This window comes from Hetaerina americana, unplaced genomic scaffold, assembly GCF_022747635.1.
Source record: "Hetaerina americana unplaced genomic scaffold, ioHetAmer1.1.p SCAF_44, whole genome shotgun sequence".
NCBI classification, from domain to species: domain Eukaryota; kingdom Metazoa; phylum Arthropoda; class Insecta; order Odonata; family Calopterygidae; genus Hetaerina; species Hetaerina americana.
Window position 1 is genome coordinate 77,319 of NW_027287030.1, and position 14,455 is coordinate 91,773.

A 14,455-nucleotide genomic window follows, 5' to 3' on the forward strand; every position below is an offset into this window, starting at 1 on the left:
ATAAAAATATATATACTTAATTGTCCCTCTCATTTTGAAGATAGCTATGAAAGTTAAATTCAAGGATGAGGATATCTTAAAATTAGAGAAATTCAAAAATTTAATAGAATTTTAATTATTGTCAAAGACAATCATAACTATCCCCTAGTACATCTTCAGTGAAGTATTTGTAAATAAATGAAAATACTTATTGAAATTCATAGAGTTACCTCTGCAAAATAAATCCAAGAAATTGTTCCAAGGAAAAAGATTAATTTTGAGCTTTGAGATATTCAGACTTGCAATCCAAAGAGTATTTATAAATATCCCATTTTGCTCCACTCTTATCCCGAGTGCCTTCTTAAAATAAGGAACAACAGAAAAATATAGAAATGGTGGTAGATAAAACAAGCAAACCAAATGAACTTTAACTCTCTCCAGTTGTAGTCATCTCTACCCTATTTGTTCAGATGTTTGAGAATAGTGGAGGAGATTTAATTGCACTCAATTCTTCACAGTGCTCCATTTTTGGAATAAAAAAGATTTTTTGATATTTTGGTGTGTTGCTTTATTAATATGCTTGCTTTCATAAATATTGATGTCTTCATCAGTCATAAAATGCCTGTTCTTTTTTGGCGAAGCCACAGAGAGAGTTGGAAAAAGGTTGCAACACAAAGCATTACTGAAAAAATCTTTATTCCAGCATTTAATGGTTCGGAATGAAAGGCATCATGGATTGCAAACCATGGATATTCCATTCTGGGTATCAATAACCAGGGACAGAAATCCATTATTTTTGTCATTTTTTAAAAATTATTTAATTAGTAGATTTTTATCAATTCCTTATTCCTGTCCGCCGCCAGGGTCATCTAGTCTGGGAAATTCATGAGAGCTCATTGGATATTGAATTTTGTATTTTTCAAATGATTGATTCAGTAAAACATATGGAGGGCATTACCCTTAACATACAGATAAAGGACAAAAACCATGGCAGGAAAGAGATGAATGTAAAGTTGAATATCACATTATTTAATTTTTTCATATCAATACAGACAAACATATAAACTTGGAACCTAGCCTACTTATCTTGTAAATTTATGTATTTTTGTAATTATCACAATGTTTAACATCTGATTCACAGTGGAATAGTTAGTCAACAATTTCCATGTATAAGGCTGCCAATTACAAAAAAATTCATGCAAGTACAATTTCATGAATCCATTTCAACGATGGACAAAAAACTAAAGCTTAGACTTGAACAAAACAGGCACAACAATCAAAACATTTTGGGCCCTTATGCTCTGAGATTCGTAGTATTTTTCACATGATTCTATCTTTGAATACAACATATCAGCTCAAAATATGTCCATTCACTGTCGCAACATGTGCAGTTGGTTGCTTCTGTAAAGATGCCGTTGAGGCATTAGTCCAAAAATTTCTAAAAATTCTTTAAATTCTCAAATGTTGGCAGAAGAGAAATTCAATAAGAAGAGGATATGAATGGTTGTACTTTTTCAAAATCACAATGTTTCCCTCTCCACAACTTTGAATATGTTAGAGAGCTCATCAATTAATGTTTCATAGCGGAATGCTACACGAATGTCAGGGACATTGGTTCGTGTAATATCATTTCCAGCCACCCCCTCTTTAGTGTAGTTAGGACCCAACCAATTCTGCTTAATCTGAAAATAAAAAGGCATTTCATTCATTAATTCTTCAGCCATTATTTTGGGAAGTAATGGAACACTTGAAAACTGTATTACTACTAATTATATATATAAGAGAAAAAAATATCAACGTTAAATTGTACGCATTAAACATGCATACGTATGTATTGAGCACAGATTATAAAATTGTTTCATGAATTATTAAAAAATGTATCATGACTACATGTTACAATACAGCTCAAGTTTACTGAAGGCAAAAAATACTGTACCTTATGTGAAAATCCACTCATCAAAACACTATTTCTAGTTAATTCACACATGTCACATGAGCTTAGCTTCCAAACTTGTGCTGCTATGCTATACTCTTCCATCAAAGGCTCCTGCAAAGGCAGAACAACAATTGGAACGCATAAGGGATCATTTTCATGGGTTATCAATCTGAGGAATGGTTTTTTAGCAGCCCAAGATATTGATTATGGTATTGGGAAAGTGGAAAAGATATTTCATGGAATTTTTATCTGAGAAAAGCATGCACCATGATGCAACTGTTATTAGAAATTGGACACTGTACGTATTCTCAAGAATAGAAAATCAGCCAGTATGTCAAAAATTTGACCTCATAAATTCAGTCTTTTCCTCAGAAAATTTTATGAAAAATAAGCGTTCTTGAGCTCATTTCAAACTGTTATATTTAGAATAAGCACATGATAGTTAGAAAATGGTATTACCTTAGTGAAATGAAATTGGAGAGGATCATCAGTAGACAAACTGACGCAGAGACCTCGTGCTAAATATTCAGGAAGAGGATTACGATGATAATTGAGGAATAGTGAATTATTACTCAGAGGAGACATGGCAATGCCAATCTGCGCAAGGTAATACAGGTACTGGAGAACTGGAACCTGTCAAAGAAAAAGAGAATGAACATATTTCAAAAAGGTGCTAATTGTGAAAATGGAATGCAATACGAGCATAATGCCAATATAACTGCTATTTTCACTGGCTCTGTCAAAATTAGGTTATCTGCCAACTGGCGGCCTAATTTTAAACAATCCTACGTGGCGCTTCATCTACATAAATAATATCATCAGAATTCCCACCTCCTCAATGTTGAGAAATCAAATTTAATTCATTTTGCAAACAAAAATAAATATCAAAGAGCCATCACAGTTAACATTCCTGGAAACTGCTAGTACTTCTTTCCTGAGTGTTACTGGTCATAGTCAAAAACTCTACTCTAGATGATTTCTGTGTATTTTCAGAAGAAATTTATTCATGATACTGTCAAAAATGATATATTAATTCCCATCTTTTGTGGCAAGTTCTGTTCTAATGTTATTTTCAGCATCCTCTTTTGGGGCTCATCTCACAACTCTGGCATGGCATTTAAAATAAAGAAGAAGGTTTTATAGCTCAAGTACAATGAATCTCTTAATGATCAATGCTCCTCCTCTTAAAAAAACTTTGTGTTTCAGCTTTCCTACGTTTGCAGGTCACAGCTAAAATTTTCTGTGCTACGCACAATCTTGCTAACTACTCAACAGATGACAGACACAACATTACACTTTCTTTTTGAAAAGTTCTAAGAATAAATGAATGAATTTGGATTTTTACTAAAAGCGCAGAATTTTTTCCCAGAGAAATACACTTTCTTATGCCAATTAAATCAAAGGAAGGTTTTCATCTGTCATAAAATTTCTTTACTTCTAAATGAACCTATATAACAATGTTTAAGAGCACATTTTTAGAGAGTTGGTTGTAGGGAATGAAAACCAGAACCTATTTCTCGATTCAACAAAAGTAATTTAAATAAATCACTATGATGAGAGCCACATATTGGTAAAAAATAGGTCACATATATTTTTATCTTCAATGTAAAATTCATTTGAATTAAGTTGAGACACATTGCAAGAGATCTTCAATATTGAATGACAAGAATTTTTGAAAAGTTTCACCCATTAATGGAACGTGAGATAAGTGATTGCTAAGCCAAACCAAGGAATGAATATGTTTCAGGGTATTTAAACAACGTGGAAGATGCAAACCCATAATTAGAATTTTGCAAAGGTGGGGTTGATGAACTTAAAATAGGTCATTGCTCTCCTTATTACTCTTATAGACTTTACGGCTCCAGTCGGCACCAGAAGTTATGGATACATCTGAGTGAGCAATGCATTATGTATATACGAGTATATATACATAACTTTTAGTGGCATTTGCATAATTCCACATAGATATAATAATTTGATTGCACAAAGTCAATATATTTTACTCCATTAGTGCAGATATCTATTTTTCAAGTTAATATCTAATCATTTTGATGATAATGAGGAGCATTAGGTATTTGACTGACCTTCCGTAGAAGTAGGCCATGAGATATGTTTTCAGCCATTAAGAACCCACACACCAAATGCTGAACTGGTCCCGCCTCACCACAGTGAGGTCTCAAAACAAATGTGTTCAAACCCTGCTCCCTGAAATATTGAACAAACAGAACAATAACATTATTATTCAATTCTTTACAAGTCTTCGTCAAGTATCAGGGAAAACCTTAAAAATGAGCAAAAAACAAGAGCTTTAATAAATGACAGATAGAATACATGTTTTATTTATCCAATTTATTTTCAATGTTTATCACCTACATATAATTTTTTGGAATCAGCCATTTTTATTACATTTGTAAATGCCCATTTAATGAAAAGGGATTAAATCAACTGCTAGCATTATTTAGTCACCTCTAAGAATGATTTAGGAAAATGAAAAAATTTTATTTTATTAAATGGCAGTTGGATGTGTAGGAACTGAATTAGTTCTATTAAAGAATTTATTTACTAGTTCTCACACATCACATCCCCAAAAATGGGCCCCAGAATTCACCCTGACTTTGATCATTTGTTCCCTTTTCATAATTGATACTCATGTCATGCATTTCATAATAATGCAGGAGAATCCATTCTGTTTCAATATGCAATATTTAATAATTAAACCATACAGTACATGGAAAGTATAGGAAATATAAAAAAAAAACTTCAAACATATAGGCCAAAATGAAATATAGCATTGATTACATATATATATATATATATATATATATATATATATATATATATATATATATATATATATATATATATATATATATATATATATATATATATATATATATATATATATATATATATATATATATATATATATATATATATATATATATATATATATATATATCTTTCATTGATGATTACACTTACCACTGTTCAATTACATCTTTCAAATCACATCAATTACATCCACAGCCACATTCTTACATATTTTTATGACCCACTGCCAATGGGCCACATTGGATGGTGCTTGAGCGTCTTGACGGTGAAGAATCCTGCCTTGCAACATCTAACCATAGAATGCTGACTACAAATGAATGATGATATTGCAAAATATGATTCCTATCATGAAGGAGCGCATTACGTAATGCTATTATCACTTCATACTACCTTGATCAAAAAGTTCCCGGAATAACCACCGTGTGGCGCTCCCATCGTTCCGATTTGAGTTCTGTTTTTTTTGTTAAATTGGTACATCTGTTGTTGATATTCCCTTTAAATCTTAGTGTCATAACTTGACATTTGCAAAAGTTACGTAGCCAAGAGTACATCTATCTCTGTGTGTGTTGGCGATTTTTTACAATTTCAGAAATGGATTTAAATTTGCAACAACGAACTTGTATTAAATTTTGCGTAAAAAACGGATTTAGTGGCGCACGGACGTTGGAAATGTTGGAAAAGTGTTTCGGCAACGATTCTCTAAAAAAAACGGTCGTTTACCAGTGGCACGAGCGGTTCAGAAGTGGTCGTGAGTCAATCGAAGATGATGAACGCAGTGGCAGACCATCGACATCGAAAGTCGGTGAAAAAATTGATAAAGTAAAAGAAATGTTGGTCAATAACCGCAAATTAACCATCAGAGAAATAGCGGAGGACTTGAACATTGCCTATGGATCCGCCCAAGACATTGTGGTTAATGATTTGGGTTTCCGTCGTGTAGCAGCAAAGTTGGTGCCAAAAGACCTCAATTTCATGCAAAAAAGAGACCGTGTTGACGTCGCAAAAGACATGATTTGCGAGGCTGAATCCGATCCACATTCATCAAAAGGATCATTACTGGAGACGAGACGTGGGTTTATGAGTACGACACGCAATCCAGACATCAGGCAAGTGAATGGCGTTCACCAAATGAGCCGAGACCAAAAAAACCACGTCGTTTTCAGTCAAAAAAGAAGGCAATGCTGACGGTTTTCATGGATTACAACGGTGTAGTGCATCATGAATTTTTGCCAGAAGGCCAGACAGTAAACAAAGAGTATTATTTGGGCGTTATGAGACGTTTGCGTGAAGCAATTCGCCGAAAGAGACCAGAAATGTGGGCAGAAAACTCGTGGATTTTGCACCATGATAACGCACCGTCGCACAGTGCTATCATTATTCGTAATTTTTTGACGAAAAATGCAACAAATACCATCCAACATCCACCAAATTCACCTGATTTGGCTCCCTGTGACTTCTTTCTGTTCAATCGAGTTAAAAAACCATTACGGGGAACGCGTTTTAGCAGCCGAGAGGAAGTAATGGAAAAATCGCAGGAAGCACTGATGGACATTCCGAAAACCGACCGTAACTTTTGCAAATGTCAAGTTATGACACTAAGATTTAAAGGGAATATCAACAACAGATGTACCAATTTAACAAAAAAACCAGAACTCAAATCGGAACGATGGGAGCGCCACACGGTGGTTATTCCGGGAACGTTTTGATCAAGGTAGTATAGCAATCTTCAAATGAGGACTAGAAAATCTTTTGTGATCAACCATAGGATGTAGTCATCTAAGTTTGCAATAGACATTTGATTTCCCAATAAGTTTTCTTTCGCTGCAACAATTTCAGAGTGTAAAAATCATTCGCCTTGACTGGGATGAATGATTTTTACACTCTGAAATTGTTGAATTGAAATGCACATTAGCGGATGACTCTGTTAAAAGTTACTGTTGCGGCATCTCCCGCAGTTTCTTTGGAAGTTTTCTTTCACCTGAACCTTCACCAGTCCTTTCCCTCGTATGTATACCATGTCTATGGGACCTATGTGATTTAATTTGGCCATGATGATGACCTTTTTATTAATTGTTAATTATATTTTATTATAAAAATAATCATGAATTACTTTTAACATGATGAACTCTCCAGGATTTCTGAAAAACTAATAAAAATAAAGTTTACATTCATTGCTTTAAGTTGCGATATTTTGCTTGTCACAATTTCTAGCTGTCTTTATCCCATCCAAAATGTATTCCCTTCCTCTGGTAACTTGTCAGTGTAACTCCTCCCTTACACCAAATTCTCAGCATCCAATTATAATATTTATTTCATTAACTTTTTTCTCTTCTTTTGAAATCTCTTAATAATAATCTCTCCTCTCTGATTCCACTAAATGCTTGTCTTCTTATCGGGCACACATACTCTCTTTTCTCTCAACATGTACTCCATGTACCAGTTATTCACTTTTTTCACAAAATTACGTATTAACTCACTGTGAAATGAAGTCTAAGACCAGGTTTCATAATTTCTCATTAAACTGAGGGTTGACTTATTTTGGTTAAAGTCAAAACACAGTTTTATGACTACTGGTTAAGTTCAAAGCCAACCTTCAAACAACTCAATGACTCACAGAAAATGTTACTATGTTTACAATGTTCATACACATCAATGAGCAATTTTGTTAATTTATAGAGTAAATTTATCAATTATCACTACAATTAGTTAACATTCACATTAACTGATGATTTCTTTTAATGGGACATTAAAAAACTTGGCCAACACATTGGCTGCCATCATAGAATCGAAGTTCAAGCCATTAACAAGGAATGGTTCTTTTTTGCTTCACAGAGGGCTTAAAATTCTTATAAATACAAGGCATAATTACCTGCGGAAGTGATTCAGAACTGCTAAGTTTGCAAAAGTGTAATATTGATAGTATGCATATGGGGGATTTTCTTCATCATTCCATTGCTCAGGTGTAGGCACATCTTTGTCAAATAACGGGTTCTCCGGTTTGCTCTCATCATCCACAGAGTCTAGACCAACCACCTGAATAAAATCACATTTTCACATCACAAATAATAATTTTTTCAGAAGTTCAGCAGGGCAAGGTGATTTCAACTAGTTATTTTATTTTATGAAAGTTACTTAAAAACACATAAGTGCCCAAGGGCATGTTTAAAAACAAGGGCTGGGGTTTAATGACAACAGGCAATCAAACTTGGGAATGTTTTTATATTGATTTCCATACCTTATTTTAAAAAGTCATTAATCTTGTACGCTGATAAAAATAGTACTGTAATTAGTCAAATGACATAAAGGTTAGCTACCAAGCTCATTTTCTTGCCATGACAGTTCTTTAAGTGATGGGATCAATCACCCCACTTGTAAATAAATATGCAGCAGCAATGAGCTGACATAGCTAACTAAGAGTTACAATTTACTGCTGACCAGAGTGTAGTAGGGAGATATCAAATGGGCTTTGGCATTGGCAAGAGACTTGAAGTATGTCAGTCTTGGAAATAATACATGTTGACATCAAATCCTTGAAAGCTCCTGATGTTGTTCACCATAACAGGTATATATTGAGACTAAGATGCCACAGGCTCACTTTGGTTGAGTTTCAACTATTATGGGTCATTCTTGAATATGCTACCGCAATTATGTTAACCTCAAGAGTCTAAAGACCCATTGTGAGGATAGTGTGGAATCGAGTCCTTCACAAATGTTCCCATTATCAAAAGAAATAACAATAATGCATTAAGAGAATGGCACTACATATATATACAAGTCAAAATAATAGTCTTATGAAAAACATGCATTAACATCTGAAAAGTTGTTTGTACAAATTAGTCTCTGCAAGTTTTCTTAGGCATAAAGGACTAAATAATGGATCGCATTGGAAACAGAGTAGTTTCAACTCACATGATAAAATATTTCAAATGAAATGCACCATTTGGCTCATTTTGATTTATGGTCATCTATAAAAATGATTAATTGAGAAAGATTTAACGATTAAGGATCACTATTAGAGCTTTCAAGGTGAAAGATGCATATTATATGTATTTTCTATTTACTTCTATAATAACATTAAGAACACTCCATCAAAATCCATGCAACTCTTTTTTATAAAATATAACAAAATAAGATGAGTTTTCTGTAACTTTCACTCAATATTTAAATGCTACACTGTTCCATCCCTGCTAGATTTGTGCAAATATGAATTGAATCGGGCAAAACTGTTTCAAATCAGTAAAAATAATGAAGTATAAGATTATTATTATGAATTTCTGACATCTGCTGGTTTTTGACAAATATTTCTAATTTCTTCAACAGCGAAAGAGAGCAATGCTTGAAACAATTGAAATTAATTTTAACAATCATTGCTATTAACTGGCAAGCCAAATATTTTTTTTTCATTTCAAAATGATTCTTGAAGTACATTATGTATTCAGCAACTATGCAATCAGTATGTTGCATTGACTGATTTGGGATTACAGGGATTAGATGGTTGCAGCTTGTAATGAGGAGATGAACAAGATTTGAACAGGATAATTGAAGGTAGGCACCAGTATAGGTAGCACATTTACAATAGATACGTAAACAACCCATTCAGTTCATTTAGCCATTGCACAGGAAATTGAGTTTGGCCATGAAAATACTGAGGGTCACCTGTACTATATCTGAGTGCAAGTAGTTGCCTATACTTATTAGATGTATTAACTTTTCCGTGTCTGCGCTAATTCTAAATGGTGCGTGCATTCCATGCACAGAATGCAGTTGATCATTGAGCCAATCTAAGCACTCATAATTGTGGTTTCTTTTACATGATGACATCTAGTTTGCACCAACTTAAAACATAGCTTTTCCAACACCTCAAAACTAATCTGGCCATGAGACTGTCTATGATGGTTTAGATGTCCATGCACTCTCTGAAAATCTGACAAGAACCCAGTCCTCTTTAGACTCCCTTTTAAAACCTATACACTTGCATAAAATGCTTATTGTTTTACATATATGTATTCTAAATCATGAGTTTCTGCCTTCTGCAGCATAATTTGTGTAATTTTGTTGCTAGAATATTTAAATAATAACCTTTCACCATCCTCTTATCTTAGCTTCATAGTTTTGCCATTGTAAGAGAAATTCATCTCCATTTCCTCCTAATATCAAAATCAAATATGCCCTGTGAAACAGATTGACATCATGAAATGAGACCACAATGTTTTCCATTACTGAAATTATTTCTAAGATAAGAATGAGTGAATATTAAGGGACAACCAAGAGAGGATATCTCCATCATAACAACAAGAACATGTTAAAACAAGAAGGGAAATTAGGAAATTAAGCTAAGCTGGAATCCTAAAATCAAAGGCAGACCCATCTTTTGATACATTGGGTGAATGGTTGATGCAGATTTATTAATACTGGTAAATTGAAAATGTAACGGTCAAATCGCATGTTATGTAAAAGAGTTTCCCATCACACAATTAAACTGAATTTCAGAAAGCCCAATATTTTTTTGATGACATCATTCAATTTCTCTCACCTGAGAATAAAAATTATTTTAAACCCTCATTGCATTAACTAAAACATGTCGACCACAATATAGAATGTGCGACAAATTGAATTTCAAAACAAAAGCATTAATAGGTTGGTTATTCATAAAAATGCTCGAGTGAATATTTCTTGGATTTCAAATATTATATTCTCAAGCTGTTTACCTGAATTTAAAAAAAAACAACTATCTACACAATCAAAATAGAAAGCAGAAATCAATGCTAAATATAAAATCTCTATTATATACACAACTTCCAAAAATGGAACTATACCAGAGTTGTTCAAAGTGAAAAATACAACATTGTTAACATGGTATAGTTTCCATACAAATCCAAATAATTTCCCTTACTTTTCATCTGTATCTGATAGTCTAAAGTTCAGATAGTATAAAGTAAAGCAACTTTTCTGTCTTTTGCAAAAGACAGGAGTATCAAGGCAGAGAGGCACGAAATAAGTGTGATGGGAGAATTGGAGGGATGGAAAAGGTTTTCATTGTCACACTGATATGCACTGCCAGTTACATGGGTACAGAGAAAATTATTATAAACAGTAACAAACACAATTTATAGTAGGGTCTGCATAATATTGCTTGTTCGTGTAGCTATTTCTTAAGTCTTCATCTCAAGAAAGTTATTAAATTCCATAGTATTGAAGTACCTACTAAAACATAAGCAAAGAAGCAACACAAAGTATTATTAAAACATTTGACATGTTTTTGTTATGGATAAAGTGAAAGACATGTAGTAAACTTACATATTGGAGAAACATGTGAAGCTCGGGGTGAGAATTTGGGTTATTTGTGACTTCAAACAGAGGATGAAATATGTTGTTCAATATTTCTTGAAAATTATTTATTAGTTTATTGGATTTGAAAATGTCACTGAAATAAAATAACAAAAAGTGTTTAAGTTTCACAATAGGTAATATAGATTAACAGTAGAACATCAAACAGTGTCAAAAGCAATTTTGAATCTTACAGGCAATTGCAAAGAAAGAACAGAATTAAATTAGATAGCAACAATCTTTGCCAAAATGGAAAATATTATATTTTTAAGATATGAACATTTATTTTAAAATATTATATTTATTGCAGTGGTAAGTCTGAGTAAAATAAGCATCATAAGTTGTGTATTTTGTTTAAAGATAGATCATCACTTAAAAGGCAAATAAAACTTACAATGCCATCCTGTTTTTAAACATAAATATACCAATAAGTCTTAAAGATAATTATAGTGGAATTCCAATTTACTGGTGGAACTTTAGAACTTTACAGGGAACATTTTGAAAAAAAAAAATAGTATGCACATTATAAGCTTTCACAACAAGCTCTACTTTAAGGGTAATTTTTTTACCAGAGAACATAAAAAATAAATAGAATTATACAGATAAATCAACAGAATCATAGAACAGTCCTGGTTCAAGACGATCAGAAAAATGGAGTACCAGTATTCAACTTACCCCCAGTTTAAATAAATCGACATGAATAGATCTGCTTTTCTGAAATTACATAATTCTAAAAATATAAACAGTAATTGTGTACATTGAGCTGGATTGAAATATTAATAGCTCACTGAAATATGCCAAAACGTTTGAAATTTTGGAGTTAGTTAATAATTAGTGAAGCAATCAATCACAAGGTCCATGGAGAATTCCTTTTAGGAACTTGGCAACCACATTCTTGGAAGACTACAACATTTAAAGATGTAAAATCTATCTTCCAGCCATTAATTGATATCTTTTGCCTACCTGTATTGCTTGAATATCTATTACTACACTGCTACATGGGGAAAATTTCATCAAATGAATAACAAGTTTCAAAACTGGGCTGTTAGGATGCCAAGTAGTAAAACTGAGAGGGGACAGTTTTTAGGCTGTAAAAAATATGGATATTGAAAGGCAATTCACAAATTTATGAATTTCAACTTTCCAATGCGTGAAAATATATTTGCTGGACTATATAGACTAATTAGTGAAACTGTAATTAGTAAACTGTTATAGTATACAATGACAAATTATGAAGGTCTACCAACATGACCTAAGTTACTACTAATTTAATTAAGTTGAAATATAACCTACAATTCAAATAAATAAACCAATTAATTAGGGTTGCACATGTTTGAGGGATTAAAATAATACACCTTGGGCACATAAGTGGTGGCAAATTTATCATGCACATCATGAAAATTAATAAAACCTTAAGCCACACCCAAAGCAGACATTTAACAGATTATCTTTCTCTTAGCGCAAATAATCACAACAATCATATTTAAATAATTTTATCAATACATGTATGAATTCACCTAGCCAAGGGATTTTTTAACTTATATTAATATTTCCATTGAAAGAAATGTAAAGTTGACTCAATTCCCTAAGCTCCAGAATCTATTATTGAAGAATAAAAATCTACGCATGAACTCTTGATCATTATTACCTAGTTGCAACAAGATATATATTTTAATAATATTTTAATCAATTATCTATAATAGAAACCCACTGTACATGTTGAATACCCGTTGAAAAATGAATTGGATAAAAATTGGAATTATTGCTTCTTAATATCTCCATCCAATCTTTATGCCCGTACAGACTAATCTTACGTTTTTGGCAACTCGACAGATAGATATTTCAGTACTCAAGAAGAAGCATCAGACAAGGATTTCAGCAGAAGTAAAGGATCAATTTCTAATATTCTTCAAAAAAGTACACTCTATTGAATCAATCGCAAGGATCGAAGAGGAAAAATATATTGTTCTCACCAAAATAAGCCTGTAATATGAAAAAAGTCGGTTTGATGGATATTCAGAAAGCACCCAAATGGATATTTTGATGTGGACTTTGGGTTTTGGTCAATGTGAGTCAAAGTAAGAGCATGCAGGAATGTAAATTAGTACTGTTATTGTATGAATGGGTGGCAAAGACTGTGTCCACCCTTCAGAATCAGCACGTGAGTTTATATGAAGTCCATTAGCTCCCTTAAAAAAAACAGCTTATTCCGAATAATAGACTGCAGGCGATATATAAAAATGTATCTTCACAGCAACCCGTAATTAAGTCCTACAGCACTTGAAAACCTTCACTAGAGAGTTAAGCTTTTAGGAACAATTTCATTCAAAATTTCATCTTCTCTTTTGAGCATTAACATTTCGTCACATTGGGCATCTTTTTAATTGGGGTAGTTTTTGATTGAGACAGTTGACCACTGACGTTTTGGTCACTTTTCCCTCGAGGGGGACCAGGCCCTCGTATGACGATGCACACCAACATTCCTTATAAACGGATCCAATCACTTGGCATGCAAGTCATCTCCTAAACAAATGCTAAATGGGGTGGGTTTTCCACTGTTTGTCCCAGATAAAACAATGATGGATAAAAATATTAACGGAGGAATATAAAATTAGCTACACAGTTATAAAAATATACATTTTGGTTCACGTGAAATATTCAGAATATAAGAAATATATATGTGGATACAGTGAAGAAGAGATGCATATTTTGTATAATTTTCCATTAGAAGGAAAAAACGAAATACATTTAAAAAATAGGAACATAATAAATTATTGAATGGCCTTTGAATATTAAATTAGCAACTTACTATAGACGAGGAATTTGAATTAGCCACCGCACATTGTCGGAATATACATTATGAGTAATAGCCCAGTGAGCCAGCTTATCCCATTCATCTGGACTCTTTCCATAAATAGAGAGACGTAACTCAGCATTCTGATACTTGCTTTCTTCCAAATCAAATGCAACTTCCTGAAAAGTTGAATGGGCAAGTGCATTAATAAATACATTGCAAATTACCAAGTACTTACAATGAAATCCATATTATTCTCATTTAAAAAATTAGACATGTTCCTTCTGGAATCAAATGATCACATGATCTCATTACATTCGGAACTTGAATGATACATATCCCTCATGTTTATTACACCCCAAACATTAACATTGATGCTCTTCAACCACTTTGCTGCCCCTCAACGATACTTATGTTAGCACTGCGTCCTTGAGCACCAATAGTTTCATGGGTAATCTATTAAAGTACGCACATACATAGCCATCAGAAAAATTTATAAAATCAGATGGCAATAGAAGATTTAAATCGAGCAATTGTTTACTACCCATTTACCTATGTACTCAAATATCATACTTTCACGTAGTCAC

General features: G+C 32.9%; 1 protein-coding gene across 6 annotated transcripts in view; it reads right to left on the bottom strand.

Annotated features, from left to right (window-relative positions):
• Positions 1–987: 987 nt before the first annotated feature.
• AMPdeam (AMP deaminase) overlaps positions 988–14,455 on the bottom strand; it is a 224,056-nt gene continuing 210,588 nt past the window's right edge. For all 6 annotated transcript variants that reach the window (XM_071591202.1, XM_071591204.1, XM_071591203.1 and 3 more), the window contains 7 exons: positions 13,884–14,047; positions 11,045–11,171; positions 7,617–7,780; positions 4,000–4,120; positions 2,375–2,548; positions 1,916–2,026; positions 988–1,661 (listed from right to left, as the gene is read on the bottom strand). In XM_071591202.1, coding sequence (XP_071447303.1) covers positions 1,500–1,661; positions 1,916–2,026; positions 2,375–2,548; positions 4,000–4,120; positions 7,617–7,780; positions 11,045–11,171; positions 13,884–14,047 — 1,023 coding nt within the window. In that variant the 3' untranslated portion in view covers positions 988–1,499. The remainder of the gene's footprint in view (positions 1,662–1,915; positions 2,027–2,374; positions 2,549–3,999; positions 4,121–7,616; positions 7,781–11,044; positions 11,172–13,883; positions 14,048–14,455) is intronic.